We start from the raw sequence: 18969 nt of genomic DNA on the forward strand, positions 1-18969 counted from the left end.
TAGAGGATCCAGTGCCTTCTTCTGGCCTCTGCAGACACCTGGCACGCATAAGGCAAATATTTCATGCAGGCAAAGCACCCATACACATAAAACAATTTTTTTGATTTTCAAGACAGGGTTTCTCCGCAGCTTTTGGTTCCTGTCCTGGAACTAGCTCTTGTAGACCAGGCTGGCCTCGAACTCACAGAGATCCGCCTGCATCTGCCTCCCGAGTGCTGGGATTAAAGGCGTGTGCCACCACCGCCCAGCTTAAAAGATTTTTTTATGTATAGAGAAGAACAGGAACAGCGTAGGTCCTAGTGTATTGAGTATTTAGCTGAATGGTGTTGGTGTCTCTTGCTTTAAATCCCAGGGAGGCAGAGGCAGGAGGATCTCTGTGAGTTTGAGGCCAGCCTGGTCTACAGAGTGAGCTCCAGGACAGTCAGAGCTGTCACAGACACTGGCAGGGACTGTTCAGGAGGTGGGAGAGGAATGACACAGGGCAGCCATAATAACAGAAGACGACCCCATACATCCTGGTCCGCTGGCTTCATGGTGTCCCCTTGGCCTCTTGTGATACAGAAAGCAGAGACCCTCATTTCATCCCTCCTCAACTTCCTCTGTAGAGAAGTGGGGGTGCATCCCAGACCTCAGAATCTAAAGTGTGGGTTACCCTGGGGATCTTTTTCTTCTTCCTGCCATTCTGTAGGTCTCCGAGGTTAAAGAAAGTGTCATCCGGGCTGCTAGGTGTAGAGGGGGGGCTGGCTCTCACTGGGGACCCCGCTCCATCCCGACTCAGCTTCCGGGTGTCCAGCAGTTTGAAGTTTCTTCTCTCTGAATTTTGCCGGAAAAATGCAGACTTGGACAAGGATTGCTGTGTGAGAAAGGCGAGAACTGTAAGTCCCAACAAAGGGGCCGAGGCAGGAGATCTCAGTGTAGGGATGGGGGACTGAGCAGGCTGGGCTGGGAGGGAGAGCTCACTGTGGGGACGAGGAACTGAGCTGGCAGGGCTGGGTTCCCAGGGTACCTGGGGTTTGCTATGTTGACCATGCTGTGCTCCTAGCTAGTTGTGGGAAACGTATATGACAAAGGATGGGAATCTGATGCACCTGCCTCCGCCCTGCTTCACAGACGAGACTTGATGATAGAGACACCGGTCCTGGTAGATCACAGGACTAAACCGGCTGTGGCCCTGGGCTGGCTTGTCAAGTGCCTGCCCCACAGGAAATTTCACCCCTCTGGGCATCGGTGTCTCTCTTCATTTGTAGTATTGGCATTTGAGTCTCAGGCCTGACACAGACAGGCACTGTATGCCGAGCTAGAGCCCCAGTCCAGGACTGTATTTCTAAACAAGCCTCTTTCAAATCAAAAGGTGAATAAAGAACTTGTTGAAAAGTTTACCAATCAGCAGTGGACATTGATGGAGGAAGGTCATTGAGCAATAAAGAAACTGCTTGGCTGGCCCTGATAGGTTAAAGCATAAGTGGGAGGAGTAAACAGAATAGAATTCTGGGAGGAAGAGGAAGTGAGGTCAGACTCTGCTCTGCTCCCAGAGAGACTTGACAGCTCTGCTCTTTGGAGCAGAGACGCGTCCAGACAGTGGGAAGGTAGGCAACTGTGAGAACAAGAATCCCTGTGTCCGTAGGAAGGTTCTTTCAGGAACACAGTCTTAATTTTTAAAATTTATTTTTTGAAGGTGTCTTGCTAAGAACTTTTATATCACTGGAATTAAAGGCGTGTGCCACCACTGCCCAGCCTTTGTCACTTTTCCTACAATAAAATCTATTTGTGTTTCTCTCTCTCATTCATCTAACCACTTTAAAAAAAAAAGATTTATGTGTTGACTTATTTATTTTATGTGTGTGGGAGTTTTGCCTGTATGTATGTATGTATGTGTATCACATGTGTGTCTGGTCCCCAAGAAGGCCAGAAGAGGGTGTCTGGAACCAGCGAGAGTCACAGGTGGCTCTGAGTCACCGTGTGGGTCCTGGGAATCAAACCTGGGTCCTATAGAAGAGCAGCCAGTGCTCTTAACCACTGAACCATTTCTCCAGCCCCTTCATTCCTGTTTTTAAAAGATTTAATTTTCTTATTTTTGTTCCTGTCCTACCTGTTTGTTTACTGGCTTTTCTTCCTTCCTTCATTCCTTCCTTTCTTCTTCTTCTTTTTTTATTTTTATTTTTTTTAAATTTTTTCGAGACAGTGTTTCTCTGTAGCTTTGGAACCTGTCCTGGAACTAGCTCTGTAGACCAGGCTGGCCTTGAACTCAAGACATCCACCTGTTTCTGCCTCCAAAGTGCTGGGATTAAAGATGTGTGCCATCATCACTTACTTGGCTAGTGTTTATTTTTTAATTAAGTGTGTACATACATGTCTGTGTATGGGTTTGTATATATGAGTGTGGGAGCTTACAGAGGGCAGAAACATCATATTCCTTTGGAGCCGGAATTACAGGCCACTGTGCACAGCCTGACATGGGTCAGGGAATCAAACTCTAGTCCTCTGCATGGGAAGTGAGTTTATCCATCACGACATCTCTCCAGCCCTCTACCTTCATCATCTTTACCTAGAGACTCTATCTCCTGGGCTGGTGAGCTGGCTCAGCAGCTGGGGGATCTGAGTTTGATCCCTGGGTCCCACACTGTAGGAGAGGACCAACTCGTGCATGCTGTTCTCACCTCCACAAGCATATACATTCTGGTGTATGTACACATCCATAGGCAAAGAAACACATGAAAAAAAATTAGGAAAAAAATAAAAGTTATCTTTTGTTAGATGTTTAATAAATACTGATTTCTATTTTTGTCTGGATTTTCTTGGTTTGTTTTCTAACATAGTTTATTCATTAATCCGTCAGTAATTTATTTCACGGTATGCTAATCTAAATCATTTCCCTCCAAACTAATTTATTCCATTTAATGAATGAGCCTTTCTTTCTCAATTAATTTACAAGCCACATATACCCTATGGTAAGCACTCACAGAATAGGCCTATTCTCTTCCACCAAAAATTCCCAGTCTCGCTTAGTTCCAAGTAGGATGAATTTACAACTTTAGAGCCTTTTCTTTCTCAGAATTCCAGGAACAAAGACTCCAACTGCCCCGTGGTCTGTTCTTCCGTTCACCATAGATACACAAAGAGCAAGGTACTACTCAGCACAGGATGCTTCCAACAGAGGAGAGCTGACCTGCTGGGACCAGTGTGGGCATCAGAGAGCAGGCTTCTTAGCAGCCTAAATCCACCTGCAATGAAGTCCAAGAAAACGCCTGACTGCTCTCACGGCACTGAAATCTGTGTAACGGCTGGCAACCAGCAGGTACCTGTGTTACACCAGCCAGTGTTTGCTTACAGATCTGACCCATGGAAAGACTGGAAAAGGGAAGCAACCAAAATATGGTGCTCGACTCTAGACAGTATGCCAAGGAGCCTGGCGGAAGCTGCGGGCAGGCTGCATCCAGGCATTGTCTCCTGGTGTCACTGCTGGGAAGAAAGTCTCCAGTAGTGTCCCACAGCACCCAAATAACTAACCACCCAGGGAGCTTCGGGGAAGAGTGGGCCTGCGGTAGCTCCGTGCCTGATAAAAGGGACAACAACAGGACGTGGGGGTGAGCCTCTCAAGCACTCAGGACAGTCCGGGGCTCGGCAGGAAGAAGCAAATTCTGACCCAGAATCTTTACCCAGGACTCCGAGGGTCCCGAGGTTACTGGGGGTCGGGGGGGGGGGCACACGGTACTGTAGTGAAGATGTCTGTTCGCTGGCAAGGGTGTGAGTCTTAGAGGAGCCAGTGAAGCTTTTCTTCAAAGTCAGATAGTTTGTACGGCAATGTGGGCCATGCCCTCTCTGCTGCAGCTTCTCAACCACGCCAACTCCACAGGCAGCACATGTAATGTACAAAGGACTGAGTAGGGCGATACAGCTTCATTCATAAAGGCCTCATACAACTTCATTCAAGAACCAGCAACTGGCAGGAGGTTGCCAAACCCTAACTGCAGTGTGAAAAAGAAGCCACTGTCGGGTCTTAAAGGTGGTATTTTCTTCAGGCTGTTATCCGGCAGATTCTACTGTTGGTGGGAGCACCACACACCAGCCTGCATAATGCCCAATCCCACCCGCCTCCTTCCAGCACCGTGTCACCGTGGCCCACTGTCTCTAATCCCATAGGCACTGATTCACTGGGCACAGCAGAAAATCTATAGTGTCTGAGAAGTAGACAAAGACAGGACGATCTTGGCCTGAGGTCTGACTTTCCTATTCAAGTCTCTTGAGTTGTTGCAGGAGGCTGTGACATCTTGATGGCAAGGAGGTGGCAAGAAGCCCTGAGCCTTTTCAAAGGAAGATGCCATGGACTAAAGCTGAGATCACTAGCCCCTTTTGGCTAAATGGGTGACAAAATATTAAAAAAAAAAAAAAAAAGAAAGAAAAAAAGGAAACAGACTGTCTCGGATCACACATCTCTTTCTGACATAAAAACTAGTCCTTGGCAGTTGTAGTAGCACACATCTGTATAATAACAACACTCAGGAAGCTGGTGCAGGAGAATTACAGTTTGAGGACAGCCAGGGCGACAAAGAGAGAACCCCCTCTCCATTTCAAACAAACAAACAGAGGCTGTGGAGAGGGATCTTTGGGTAAAAAGCTTGCTGTAGGTGTGGGGACTGGAGTTCAGGCCCCAGCACGCACACAAACAGCTGGGCAGATGTGACAGCACACCTGGAATCCCAGCACTCAGGCGGCAGTGACGGGATTTCCTGGGCAAGCCGGTGAGCCAGAGGAGCGAAGCTCCAGATTCAGTAAGATTCACTCACTAAAGTGGAGAATGACTGAAGACGCCCGCTGTCAACCTTTACAAGCACATGTGCAGTGCACACATGCAGTACACCCATGCACCCACACACACGAGAGCATACATGACTACTCCACACACACCCACATAATTTCTTTCTGAGATGCTGCCACATTCCTTGGGCTGTATATGGTTATATAACACATAAAAAATCATTTTGGATTCACAGACTGCAGCATCTGCTCCGGCTGCACACACATATGCTCATTTCTAAGGAGACTTCTGTCCAATTGTCCCTCCCTTTCCACTGGGACCAGACAGGAGTTAATTAAACGAATATCCCAAAGATGGCGCAGAGCTTTCTTGAGGCTAGCAGGGGAGTTCAGCACAGAGGGGCTGCCTCAGCTACTTCTAATTTTCCAGATGCAGCCCAGATGTGGCAGATGCTCAATGAATAGCTGATGAGCTAAGTGGAGGAAGTGGCAAAGTCTGCAGCTGTCCCTCAGAAGGCGGGCACAGAACAGACACCCAGATGTGAGAACAGAATAACAGACATAGAATACAGGGCCCCAGTGATGTTGCATGGGCTCTAACAGCCTGTAAGGTCAGGGCATTGGCCAGTGCACAGTGCTATCCAGGACAACATCTGGACAGAAAACTGGCTGGCATCACTACCACCCTAGTTTGGCTGTTGTGGTGGCACAGACTCCAGGTTTGCCCAACCTAGCAGGGACAGGAAAGGCCACTCAGCCTTCATTTTCTGGAATGAGGGAGGAGATGCCTGCTCAGAACACAGCTGACCAGGGCAGGTGTCTGTCACTGTTCTAAGAGCAGAGACTCCCTGCATGAAGTGCAGAGTTGGGTAGGATGTGAGAGGCGGCAAGGGTACAACTGCTTCTCTTTCTTCTTGTGTATGCGCGTGTATGGGCTCACATGCACACGTGTACACACACGCAGGGAAGCCAGGAGGCCAGAGGTCAACCTCTGGCGCTGTTCCTTAGGCGCCACTCACCTATTCTTTCCCGTATTTATTTATTTCCTTCCTTCCTTCTTTCCTTCCTTCCTTCCTTCCTTCCTTCCTTCCTTCCTTCCCTCCTTCCTTCCCTCCTTCCTTCCTTCGTAGACAGGGTTTCTCACTGGCCTAGAACTCTCGAGTTCAGGCAGCCAATGGGTCTCTCTCCAGCACTGGGATTATAATATTATAATTTCCCTACACTCACTTTTATACATTAAGAGTTCTGGGGGTTGAATTTAGTCCTTCATTCTTTCATGACAAGCATTGTATAGACTAAGCTATACACACCCCAACCCCTTTCTGGGAGACAGGGTCTCATGTATTCCAGGCTGGCCTTGAACTCATTACATAGATGAAGATGACCTTGAACTTCTGATCTTCTTGCCTCAGCCTCCCAAATGCTGAGATTATACATGTGAGCCATTTTACCTAGTTCCTTTCCCAGTACTGGGGACTGACCCAGGGCCTTGTGTGCATTCTGCCCCTTACTAAGGATATATGTCCTTAGCCCTTACTTTTTCTAAGTCAGTCAGGTCAGTCTAGGAAAAGAACTGTCTAAATGCTAGACACATACATAGTCCAATGAGAACACAAACACGTTTCCAAGGCGAGTAGAAACTGCTGACTATTGGTTATCATGCATTTCTCATGACAACAGTCTTCTCCACGTGAAAGCTGGTTGGTTCAGGCAACACTGAGGCAGCTCACATGGGCCTGTAAGCCTCACCTTAACAACAGGTAAAGTCCCTGAGTCTTCTAAAGTCAGTGGCTGGAAGTGTCTCTGTCCGACATCAGGTGTAGACAGCACACCCTGTGAACACACACACACACACACACCACACACACACACACACACACACACACACCCAGCAAACAGTGACCCTGCTCTGGGGCCTAAGGAGTACTGCTGCATCCCTCAACTGGAAACAAACCCTGACAATGGAATTTGTGTGACATCTGCAGTTTAAGTTTACCCTTCCTTTATTTCCTTTCCTCAACAACAAATGCCCTAAAGTGTTCAACAGGATCAGAGAATCTTGGAGTCTTGACCTCTGGGTACTCAGATACCAAAATACCACTGAGGGTGTCTGCTTATGCACTGATTCTATACATGTGCAAATAAATGTGAGCTTACAAATCCATATATTCTTTAAGTTAAATAGTCACAAGGTCTGGACTTGGGACTGGGAGCTCTTATAGAGGACCTGAGTCAGTTCTGAGCAACCACAAGGTGGCTCACAACCACCTGTTACTCCAGTTCCAGGGCATCCGGTGCCCTCTTGTGGCCTCCAAGTGCTCCTGCACACATGTGATACACATAAACTCACATACATATAAATAAAAAATAAATAAGTACTTTTTTTTTTTTTATAAGACAGGGTCTGGACGCCTGGAATTTACTATGTAGACCAGGTTGTCCTCAAACTCCCAAATGTTTGCCTGCCTCTGCCTCCTGAAGACTGGGAACAAAAGTGTGTGCCACCACACCAGGCAAATAAAGAAACCTTTAAAAACGGTACACAGATGTAGTAGACTACACAGACCAGCTCTCCACGCTGCCTTTCTCCCTCACATCTCATCAAAATGCCCTTATTTACTTGTTTGTTTACGGCAATGGTTTCCTTTTCTTAGTCGGGCTACTCTGGAAATATCAACCAGGCTGGCACTGAACTCTGAGCAGCAATTCTCCTGCCTCTGGCTCCAAGAGGTTGGGACTGTAGGTGTGGCTCAGGATAGTTAAATGCATTGATTTTAGTGACCAACTTAGGAGAGAGCCCTGAACTAGAGACTCAAAGGTATCTCAGGAAGCTCTGCAGAGAGGATGGTTGCAGGAGACCGGTCAGGCTGCTGAGTAAGACAGACAGATGCACTGGAGGAACCCAGAGTGCCCGAGGTACCTTGGTGGAAGTGTCCGGGATGGAAGAGGTGGGAGATCCAGGGAAAGTCAAGACACACTTCTTGCCCAGGCAGCGGCCATGTAGCTCGATGTCCTCATACGGATTTTCCTTCATAGGTGGATCTACGAGCAACAGCAAAATGAGTCAGGAATGTTAGAACTTTGTCTTTTCTCTCTTTTAAAAAGATATATTTTGCCGGGCGGTGGTGGCACATGCCTTTAATCCCATCACTTGGGGGGGGGGCAGAGGCAGGCGGATCTCTGTGAGTTCGAGACCAGTCTGGTCTACAGAGCTAGTTCCAGGACAGGCTCCAAAACCACAGAGAAACCCTGTCTCGAAAAACCAAAAAAAAAAAAAAAATCTATTTTATGCGAATGGCATTTTTCCTGCACGCACTATCCATGCACCCTGTGTGTGGCTGATGCCTGAGAAGGCCAGAAGAGGGTGTCAGATCCTCTGAACTGGAGGTACATATGGTTGTGAGCCTCCATGTGGGCATGGGGACTGCACCAGGCTCCCTGCAATAGCTGCCAGTGCTATTAACTGTTGTGCCATCTCGCAAGGCCCTGAACTTGTCCCATTTTTTTCTCTCCTGTTTTTTTGAAACAGGTTTTCTCTGTATAACAGCTATCCAGGAATTCATTCTGTAGACCAGGCTGGCCACACACCTGCCTTTGTATCCCAAGTGCTGAGATTAAAGGCATGTGCCACCACTGTCCACTGAAAAACTATTTACTTATCATTTTTATTTTATGTGCATTGGTGTTTCACCTGCATGTGTGAGGGTGTCAGAACTTCTGGAACTGGAGTTACAGACAGGTGTGAGCTGCCATGTGGGTGCTGGAAATTGAACCCAGGGCCTCTGGAAGAGCAGCCAGAGTTCTTAACCACTGAGCCATCTCTCCAGGCACCTGAACTTTTTATATGGGAGCACTAAGGCTTTGCTTTTCCATGTGCGTGCTTGTGGGCTGTGTGTGGTTTTACTGGTCACCCCTTCCTCGTAGCAGCAGAATCTGATTTTTACTAAGGGATAACTCCCCATCTCCTGACGTGTGTAACTGCATCCCCAGGTCCAGGGCTTGCTGCTCTACGGGGCCTGGACACTAGCCTACAGGTGAGTTCAGGAGGCTTTGACAGCCCAGGCCTAAGGCAGACATTGAACGTCACTTCCAGCTCTGAAAATGATCATGGGACATAAGCTGGTCTGGCCAGAGCGACTCAGGGCTTTTGCTGGCTTCGTAGGCCCCAGGCTCTAGATCTAGAGGGGGAAGCCACAGGTCCAGAGGGCTGCCTGGGGACAAAGTCACCCTGGGAGAAGAAAGGAGAAACCAGCTTGGGTTACTGCTTCCCCCAAAGTACCTTTGCTATCTCATTACAAGGGTGGGAGCCCAGCCTGAAGCTGTGGTTCAAACAGTTCTGCTAAGCCCTCCTGCCCTCCTGTGCTTCCTCCCTTAGGAGGCATTTCTGGTACCGATGACCCTCACATGCAAATGCCTGTGTATAACTCTCTCTCACTAGCTCTTTTTCTGTTTCTAAGGTTACACTGAGGTGGCTGGAGAGGTGGTTCAGCGGTTAAGAGCACTGCCTGCTCTTCCAGAGGTGCTGAGTTCAATTCCCAGCAACCACATGGTGGCTCACAACTATCTGAAATGAGAACTGGAGCCCTCCTGTGGCCTGCAGGTGTACACGCAGACAGAACACTGTGTACTTAGTTATGATTCTAAGTATATGTGTTTATAACAGCTAAAGTGTGCTGGGGGAATTTAACATGTTAAAGCTTCATGCCATCTGTAGAGGAGATTATAAACTACAAGCTATTCCTATGACACAAACCAGTTTTCAGTGTCTTCTAACTGAGAAGAATCTTATCCAGCACACTTCTTCTAAGGTGGCTCACATCAAGCAAGGTTTGCTTTTATTTTTACTATTTTCTTTTATATCAGCCTGGTATTTCTTTCATTCCTGCCAGTTCTGGGAAAGCAGTTCCTAAGTGACGCGTAAAGACCCAGGGTACAGGGGGATCCTCTGACTCATATGAGACGGGCATGTCCAGCACCCTGACTTCTCCAAGTACCCCCAGAGCTTCTCGAGTTGCTGGCTTTGCGATGGGCCACAGTGACAGTCAAAGCGGGATAACTGGCGCTGAGACATGCCTGTGGGCTCCCAGCCACCCTGCTCATACATCGTCTCTCTTCTGCCATCACGAGCCTCAGGTCTGAGCTCACGCCTCGCTGAAATGGAGCTATCCCCTGCAGATTCCTGAACTCTGAAATAAACCCTGGACCTAAGTCCTCTTTGGAAGCCGAGGAGGTTAGAGCTCCGTCAAGGTTATTTTTCTCGCCAGACGTCATTTAGTCTCTGCTTTGCTACCCTGCCGGAGTCACACTCTCATGGTCTACAGTGTTTCCATTCCACAGATGATGGCAGAGAGGCCTGTTATATATTCTCATCAATCCTAAAGCAACTTTGCAAGGCAGCCACCATCATCATGAGATGGACAAAGAACTCACATTCTGAGCCCTTGTGCCACCAGCTAAAGTCACAAAGCTAACAACTGCAGAGCCAGGATCCTACCCTGGATCTCAAGGGGGGCTCTGTTTCTCAGATCACCCTGTTCCTCCTTCAGCCCGCTGAGGCCCCCCCTCCCAGCTCGCCTACCTGCTGCTTTCTAGTACATTAACGGCACGTCTGTCTTCAAGTGCATGCATGTGTGTTTGGAGCAGAAACTCCGTGCCAACTCTGTCCGGCTCACTCACAGCCTCTTACCTAGAATGTCTTCGTAGACGTTCTCCTCCGATAAAGTGCGAGTGAGTCCCAGCTTGGTCTGTGCGTACCAGTCCACCCTGTTGCTCTCAGAGGAGGACTGCAGTAGGTCTTCAAACTCATAGGACTTCCTGCGTTGCGCACCAGGGAAGGAAAGAAAAAGAGAACGTGATAATTCACGTTAGTTCAGGCTGGTTCCGAACCCGGCAGAGGTCACAGGGCAAAGGGGCCAACTCAGAGCTCTCAGGCCAGGGCTGCAGAGCTGGAAGGCAGGGCAGATGCCTGAGCTGTAGCAGAAACCCATCCCAAAGGGGCGCTATCAGCCCATGAGCCTCTTCTGCCTCCATTGAGGGTTCCAGGCAGGACAGAGGGTCTAAGTCTTGGAGCTCTAGCAGATAGGTCCCAGTCTGGGACATAGTGTTAGCTGCTTTCTCTGGTTGTTCTTTGCCCAGATTAGTAAGTACTCTGATGGTGGACACTGGGGTGAAGGTGTGGTTTGCGGAGCAGCACCTTAACAACTAAAGATGTCTGTATACTTCAGGGCATGAGTTCAAGGACCCAGCTCTCTTCTTTACAGTACAACTACTAGCCTGGATGATCCTGGGCTCTGCTGGGATGGGATTAACCATTATCCAAATGGCTACTGCTGGACGCTCTGGACTTTAAGACATACCTTAACTCCGGTGTGATTTTTTTTCCACATTTATGGGAGCAAGATGCTAACATATAAGGTACGCTTTGCATTTGAATCCTGACAGATAAAAGGTTTTGATACCCTAAGCAGCATCTAGAAAGACTACATTTTTGTTTGTATGTTTTTGAGATAGGGTTTCCCTGTGTATCTTTAGCTGTCCTGGAACTCACTCTGTAGACCAAGCTGGCCTTGAACTCACAGAGATCCTCCTGCTTCTGCCTCCCAAGTACTGGAATTAAAGGCGCGTGTCACTACTGCATTTTAAGAATATGAACTTTCTTTGAAGAACTGATCTGGAGGCAGGCATGGAGTACATGTCTACAACTCCAGCACTTGGGAGGCTAAGACAGGAGGATATGGTTATCAAGTTATAGGTCAGCCTGGTCTGCATAATGAGACACAGCTAGGAGCTAGGTATTATGGTGCAGAATCATAGCATTGTGGAGGCAGGAGCAGGTAGATCTACGTGAGTTCTAGGCCAGTCATAGTGAATTCCAGGTCAGTCAGAACGACACTGTGAGACCTGTCTAAAAAACCTTAAGTACAATACAATAATAACAACAATAATAATAACACAAATAGAAACTGGGCATGGTGATGAATGTTTATAATCCCAGAACTCGAGGCTGAGGCAGGAGAATTGTCAATAGTCCCAATCCTACTTAGGCTACAGAGTTTCAGACCAGTCTGGGCTGTAGATCTTGCCCCAAAACAAACAAACAAACAAACAACAACCCCCCCCCACAGTAACATCAAACAAAAACAAACAAACAAAGGAAAATGCGGGCGTGAGATGGCTCAGCAGGTAAAGGTGCTTGCCAACAAGTCTGATGACCTGAGTTCAACCTTCTGGACCCACATAGCATAAGATGAGAAACAACTCCTGCAACAGATCTCCACTCCTGCGTCACACTACCCGAGCACCCCTCCTCACACAGACCCACAGATAAATAAATGTAATAGAAAGTCAAAACAAAGTCAGAAACAAGCAGTTACATTGCAAACCCTCCACAGCCTTGAGCACACTAAACAAGTGCCTTGTCACTTTACCCTTGGTCCCTGGCTTTTTGTTTTGTTTTTGTTTTTTCAAGTCAGGGTTTCTACGTGTAGCCCTGGCTGTCCTGGAACTTGCTCTGTAGACCAGGCTGGAGATCCTCGTGCATCTGCCTCCCAAGCACCAGGTTTAAAGGTGTGCTCCATCATACTGGGTTCCCTGTATGTATGAGGGTCTCTCAGTATGTCGCCCGGGTTGGCCTTTGTACTTGTGATCCTCCTGCCTCTGCAGCAAAGCTTAACTTGTAAAATAAATTACCACAGGGTTTCCTAATGGTGAGTCCATCTCTGTGTTAAGTAAGGTGCTGTTTTTTTTTTTGTTTTTTTGTTTTTTTTTTTGGTTTTTTTGAGACAGGGTTTCTCTGTAGCTTTGGAGCCTGTCCTGGAACTAGCTCTTGTAGATCAGGCTGGCCTTGAACTCCCAGAGATCCACCTGCCTCTGCCTCCCAAGTGCTGGGATTAAAGGCGTGTGCCACCACCGCCCGGCCAAGGTGCAGGTTTTCAAGTGACCAAAGTGTGAAATCTTTTTACAACATTGTAAATCAAAACAAAGTAAGATCCACAGAGCAGCAAGAAGGAGCCTCTGACTTCACACGAACAGTTTCCAGAACCAAGAGAAAAACAGAACTCCAATTATTCCAAGGTCTGGCTTATCAGTGTCAGGATCACTGGTGCGAGGCTGGCTAGCAGGGACTTCTGTCCTCTGGTGCTGAGGTTCAGGTGAAATGAGGGAAGTGTATGTGCTAAATCCTGACCTGACCTGGGGCTATCCCTGAGGTCAGGCTGACCCTCGCGCCTGGACACCTGCATTGTTCTGCTTCTGTAACCTCTTCCCCATCAAACAGTGACGCCTTGGTGAAGTGACTTTGTCCTGGCCTTAAAAGTTCACATCCTCAGCCAGGCGTGGTTGTGCACGCCTTTAAACCCCCGTGCTTGGGAGTCAGAGAGGCAGGTGGATCTCTGTGAGTTAGAGGTTAGCCTGGTCTACAAAGCGAGTTCCAGGACAGCCAGGGCTATAAACCTTGTATCGAAAAACAAAACAATCAAAAAAGTTCATATCCCGTCATGTTTGCTAACAGCTATCACAGCTATAGCAGGGGGATGTAACAAACTTGTGTTTTTTTTTCTTGTATAAACCCCCTTACTCACTTAGCTCGGGGCCGCCTTTTTAGATTTGTAGTAGGGTCTGTGTGGTGTCAGGAGCCATTTCCCCCCTAAAATTACAGGAACCATCACCCTAGGGAGTCTGCAGGGAACCTCACACCCATAATTATGTTCTATTGAGAAAACCTGCCCCACACCCAATTAAGCTGTTGATAGAGAGCTATCTGTTAGTGGAACGCACCTCACATTCCAGCTATCCAGGGAACTAGGTGTGGCAACTTGTGACTTCTGGCCTACCCGTCTGAATGTAACCTAGCCTACGTGACCTGGACCACGCAGCGAGATTCCATGCCCTGCCCCCCATTCCTTACCATATATAAACTGTAACCTGTCCCTAATAAACGGAGGCTTTGACAAATCTGCTTGGCCTCCTTCTTCTGTCTTAGCTCATTCCCTTCCCTTCCAGGTAGCGCCCCTCCGTGACCCTGGAATAACTGATTGCAGGGTGGGTTACAAACCCCTAGACTGAGTAACCCACCCAACGCAATCGACAGTGTGGCTTAATAAAAAAAACTCTAAGGAGCTCATCCTGGTCTCCTTTTCTTGGGTGAGAATGGCCCGGCCACAACACAGGTAAGAGAAACCTGCTCACATGAATGACTGATGCACTGTACGAACAACTTTGAACTTGAGAAACGTTTTAGCATCTTTTTTTTTTTTTTTTTTTTTTTTTTTTCGAGACAGGGTTTCTCTATGGTTTTGGAGCCTTTCCTGTAACTAGCTCTTGTAGACCAGGCTGGTCTCAAACTCACAGAGATCTGCCTGCCTCTGCCTCCTGAGTGCTGGAATTAAAGGCTTGCGCCACCACCGCCCAGCGGTTTTAGCATCTTTATGTAGTGACTTGGAGGAGAAGGGCCTTTCAAAGGCGAATGGATGATAAGCACAACTGATGAGGTCTCTAGCTAAACACGCCCAGCACTCAGGTACCACACCACCCACAGGTGTGCTAAATGCCTTCCGCGGGTCACACTGTGCTCCGAACCAGTGAAGCAAAGGCAAGGAGTCCCCGCCTTACAGTTGGAGAGAATGTGACCCCCTATAACTTCCTTGCCTCCCAGGTCCTCCAATGACCACATGGCAGCTGGCTTTAGAGATGTACCCTGATCTCACTGTTGCAATGAACTCCCTGTAGCTCAGGCTTCGTCCAATATACTGTAGAGCTGAGGATGGCCTTGAACTTCTGCTTCTTTTGCCTCTGCCTCCCAAGTGCTGGGACTACTACTGTGAAGATCATGCCTGCTCTATGTGGTGCTAGGGACTAACCCCAGGTCTTCATGGTACTAGGCGAGCAATGGAGACATCCTAGTATGCCGCATCCATCTCCAGGGAATTTCTTCTTCTATTTCTCTTTCCTAGTTCCTTTCTTTTCTAGCCCTCCCTCCATGGGAGTCTAGTACCAGTACTCAGGAGGCTGAGGCAGGGGATCTCAAGTTTGAGATCAGCCTGGAGTATATCATGAAATTGTCTCAAAAAACATTTTTAAAAAATCATGACCAATGTCCAATTACTGTGTGAGGATTACTAATGACTTTTCCATACTTTTGTAAATGAAATGCTAATTTAAGGCAGTGGGCAAGAACCTCAAAATTAACATGTCTCAAAAGAGGTTCCTCTCTTAGAGCTGCCCACTGGAAGGCCAACCAGATGTTTATGCCTGAAGCTGCAGGCACTCTGCTGAGCCTCTTCTCCCGGCCCACCTACACCTAACCAACAAACTGCATTCTACCTCCCCAGCCACTGGAAACTGATCACTTCCTCCAGGGCCCCCACTGGAATTACATCACAACCTGACCACGACACCCACTCTGTCGCCAAGGGGAACCCTAACAGATGCAAACCTGATGACTGCCCCCTTCAAAGCTGTGCCATGTTTCTTCCCGGTGCTCCTTTTGTCTCTAGAGCTCTGGGATTGGTCCCATTGGACCGCACGGCCTCCTCGTCCATCCTTGGGGACCCCTATCCCAAGCTGTCCAGACCCCTGGCCTTCAGTTCCTCCAACATGAAGAAACCTATATCTGCTCCTTCACTGACCTTCCATCTGCCACCCCCTCCCACCAAGCATCTACACATCTCTTCCTCTCAAGGCCGTGCTGTGCCCTAGCAGGCTGGGTTCACCTGCTGAACATTCCCACAGCACCCATGCTTCCTGGGAGCACGTGGCTCTGGAGTCAGCGCGAGCCTCACCCAGCAGCTGTCTCCTCCTGCAGTCAGTCCGGGTTCTCTAGCAGGGCAGGGTCTCTGTCAGCTTCCTCATTAATAACTCCCATGTCTAACACTAAATATAGTCACAGTAGATTTGTTAGCTGGATAAATAAATGAGTATTTGACTAATTAACTATTTGATTAATTATCTAATCGATTAATTGATTTTTTTTTTTTTTTGAAGCAGAGTACAGGCTGATCTTGTACTCACAGCAATCCTCCTGAGGCAGGGGCTACAGGCCTGCACCACCATGCCCGGCTATCAATGAAAACAAGAAAGCTATGATTGGTCAGATGTGGTGGCTCACACTTTTAATCTCAGCACTCTAGAGGCACCGGCAAGCAGACCTTTGTAAAGCTGAAGCCAGCCTGGTCCACATAGCAACCAGGGCTGCAGAGTACAACTCTGTCTCAAAAACACAAAACTCCAGACATGTAAACACTTAAGGAGCAGACAGAAGGACCCAGAGTAAACACACAGCCACAGCATCTTGACTAATGTGTCAAAAACATAAACTAGAAGATGGCCGCTTCAACAAACAGTGCAAGGAAAAATGAATATCTGTATCTCTTATCTGCAGAAAAATCCATCTGATTAAAGATCTTTTTTAAAAAAGTAATTTATTCTTATTTTATGTGCATTGATGTTTTGCCTGCATGTATCTCTGTGTGAGGGTGTCAGATCTTGGAGTTACAGACAGTCAACAGCTGCCATGTGGGTGCTGGGAATTGAACCCAGGTCCTCTGAAGAGCAGTCAGTGCTCTTAACCATAGAGCCATCTGTCCCGGTCCTATGATTAAAGATCTTAATATAAACCGGGCGGTGGTGGCGCACGCCTTTAATCCCAGCACTAGGGAGGCAAAGGCAGGCGGATCTCTGTGAGTTCGAGACCAGCCTGGTCTACAAGAGCTAGTTCCAGGACAGGCTCCAAAACCACAGAGAAACCCTGTCTCGAAAAACAAAAACAAAACAAAACAAACAAACAAAAAAGATCTTAATATAAGATCCAAAACTCTGAAGTTGCTAGAGGCAAAAACCTGAAGGCCTACTAACAGTGTCCAAGACCCAGCGATCCTCATTTTCTGGTGAGAAGTAAGACAAAATAAAGGCTCTCGGAACACAGAACAACAACCAAGTCCTCTTTGTTTTCTTGCGTAGACACTGGTGAAGTAAATCTCTGTTAAACCAAGCTTCTCAAAACAATTTTACTCTCAACCTCAACACCTCAACTAATTAATTCTTTTTTTTTTTTTTTTTTTTTTTTTTGCGACGGGGTCTCATTATGTAGCCCTGGCTGTCCTAGAATACACTATTACAGACTAGGCTGGTCTCAAACTCACAGAGATCCCCCTGCTTCTGCCCCCCAAGTGCTGAGATTATAGGCATGTGCCACCATGCCCAGTTTGACATTTCTTTTTAACAGATTTACTTGGGGATCATGTGGCTCTTGTGCAGGACTTGGGCTTGGTTCCCAGCATCCACGGGTGTTTATGACATCCGTATTTCCAGTTCCGGGGGCTCCAGGACCCTCCTTCTCATCTCCACAGGCATCTATCAGAGACAGGGTTTCTCTGTAGCTTTGGAGCCTGTCCTGGCACTAGCTCTTGTAGACCAGGCTGGCCACTCACCATAGTTTTAAAGGTTCATGTTTATCATTTTTATGTGTGTGCAGGTGCCTGCTGAGGCCACAGAGTTAGTGCATCTCCTGGAGCAGGAGTTACAGGGGACTGTGAGCCCCTGATATGGGTGCTGGGAACTGAACTTGGATCCTGCAGTGGAGCAAGAGCTCTTCTTAACCACTGAGCCTCTCTCCGGCCCTCTTCTGAAGTTCTTCAACTAAGTCATGTCTTGCCTCGAGGCTGGCACCCATGTTGACAGGGACATGGCGGCAAGGCTACAGAGTTAACTTTGACTGACAAATGGATGGTAGCTCAGGGTCCTGTCCAGTCAGACTGCCGTGGAGCTGCCAGCCCCAGCGTGGCAGTGGCAGTGATGGACCGGGGACAGCACATATCCCTTAGCAGTGGTGCGGCATCTGCAGCTGCCTCAGCTCCCAAGGCCTGTGGAGGAAGCCCCAGGGAAAGCACAAGTCTATTCGGTGTTCAAACCATCAGCGGAAAAGTAAAATCAAAGTGGGTGGAGCTATTTGGTTTTATAAAGGTTTAAAAACTGTTGCACGACCAAACAGAACTTAAATGTAAAAATCTAAATTCAAGATAAAACATTTGGAGCATGCATCTCTGTGAATGTGAGACGCTTACATAAAACATCACGTTAGTTTCACGGCAGCCTCAAGGCATTCCTGCAGGGTTATTAAATGTGTGCCATAAACATACATAGCCAAGCTCACGTGACTGGAGGATGCTTATCTTTGGAATTTCCTGACATGAGGGGTTAGGCAGAGGGCCGAAGTCTTGGCAGCTAATCTCTTGGGGGTTTAGAGAAATGGAGAAAAGCAAAGGAAGGAGGCAGGTGAGGGAAGGGAGGAGGGAAAAGGACAGAGAGAAGAGGGGAAAAAAGGCATTTCCCTCAAACCAAGAATCAGCATCCCCTGGTGTGGCTCAGTTGGGGTGTGCTGATTGGCCAATGAAAACACAGTGACTTCAGCCTGCAAAGCCCCCAGTTGGCTGTGTCACCCCAAACCCTCCGGGCCTCGGGATCCTTCATCATTTCTTTCTTCAGTCTTGGCTTGGCTCTCCTGACTCAGAGAAGGCAGGGCGTCTGCCAAATGCAGGGTAAGCCGTTTTTCTTTCTCTAGGAGGTAGGACCATAACGAAGGGCATACTTTTTTTAGATGTGGAAAGTGAGCACCTTGCCCACCTCCATCGTAGTATTTTAAACAGAATGAGGAGCCTAAAGTCAGACTGTTGAAACGCAGCTCATGTGATCGGGTCTGAACTAGCCAAGACACATTTCAGTTTTGGACTGAAACAAAGTAATTTTAGCTGCTTAAACGGAAAATGCTAGAAGGCTGCAAACAGCAGATTGTAGCAGGGAGAAAAAAGATAACAAGAATAATGATTCACCAGGTTGAGCTATCTGTCCAACCACACAGAGGAAAGATTGCCCCAGGGAGGGAGGAGGGAAGAGGGAGGGGCATCGCTCAGGGAAGAAGGAGGTAATGAAGGCAGCCAGGCTTTGGGGCTGGGCTGGAGGTGGAGGCTGAGGGTACGTGGCTCAGTGGAAGAACAGGAGTTTTAACATGGAGAAGGCCCTGGGTTTAATCCCTGGCACCAAAGCCAGCTCCTCCTTCAACACAAACTAGTACAGCTGGGGAAGCGGCTGAGCAGTTCAGCAGCTGCTCTTGCAGAGAACTCAGTTCCATTCCCCTGCACCCACATCAGTTCTCTCCAGCTCCAAAGGATCCAACACCCCCTTCTGGCCTCCACAGGCACACACGCACGCGCGCGCGCGCGC

At 48.0% G+C, this 18969-nt stretch overlaps 1 protein-coding gene across 7 annotated transcripts in view; it reads right to left on the minus strand.

Moving 5' to 3' along the window:
* Positions 1-18969, minus strand: part of Dennd2a (DENN domain containing 2A) — a 96840-nt gene that overhangs the window by 32947 nt on the left and 44924 nt on the right. For all 7 annotated transcript variants that reach the window (XM_050148076.1, XM_050148080.1, XM_050148077.1 and 4 more), the window contains 3 exons: positions 10442-10569; positions 7676-7797; positions 653-853 (listed from right to left, as the gene is read on the minus strand). In XM_050148076.1, coding sequence (XP_050004033.1) covers positions 653-853; positions 7676-7797; positions 10442-10569 — 451 coding nt within the window. The remainder of the gene's footprint in view (positions 1-652; positions 854-7675; positions 7798-10441; positions 10570-18969) is intronic.

The sequence above is a fragment of the Alexandromys fortis genome, unplaced genomic scaffold (genome assembly GCF_014885135.2).
Source record: "Alexandromys fortis isolate MF-2015 unplaced genomic scaffold, M_Fortis_MF-2015_v1.1 scaffold_57, whole genome shotgun sequence".
Taxonomy (NCBI): domain Eukaryota; kingdom Metazoa; phylum Chordata; class Mammalia; order Rodentia; family Cricetidae; genus Alexandromys; species Alexandromys fortis.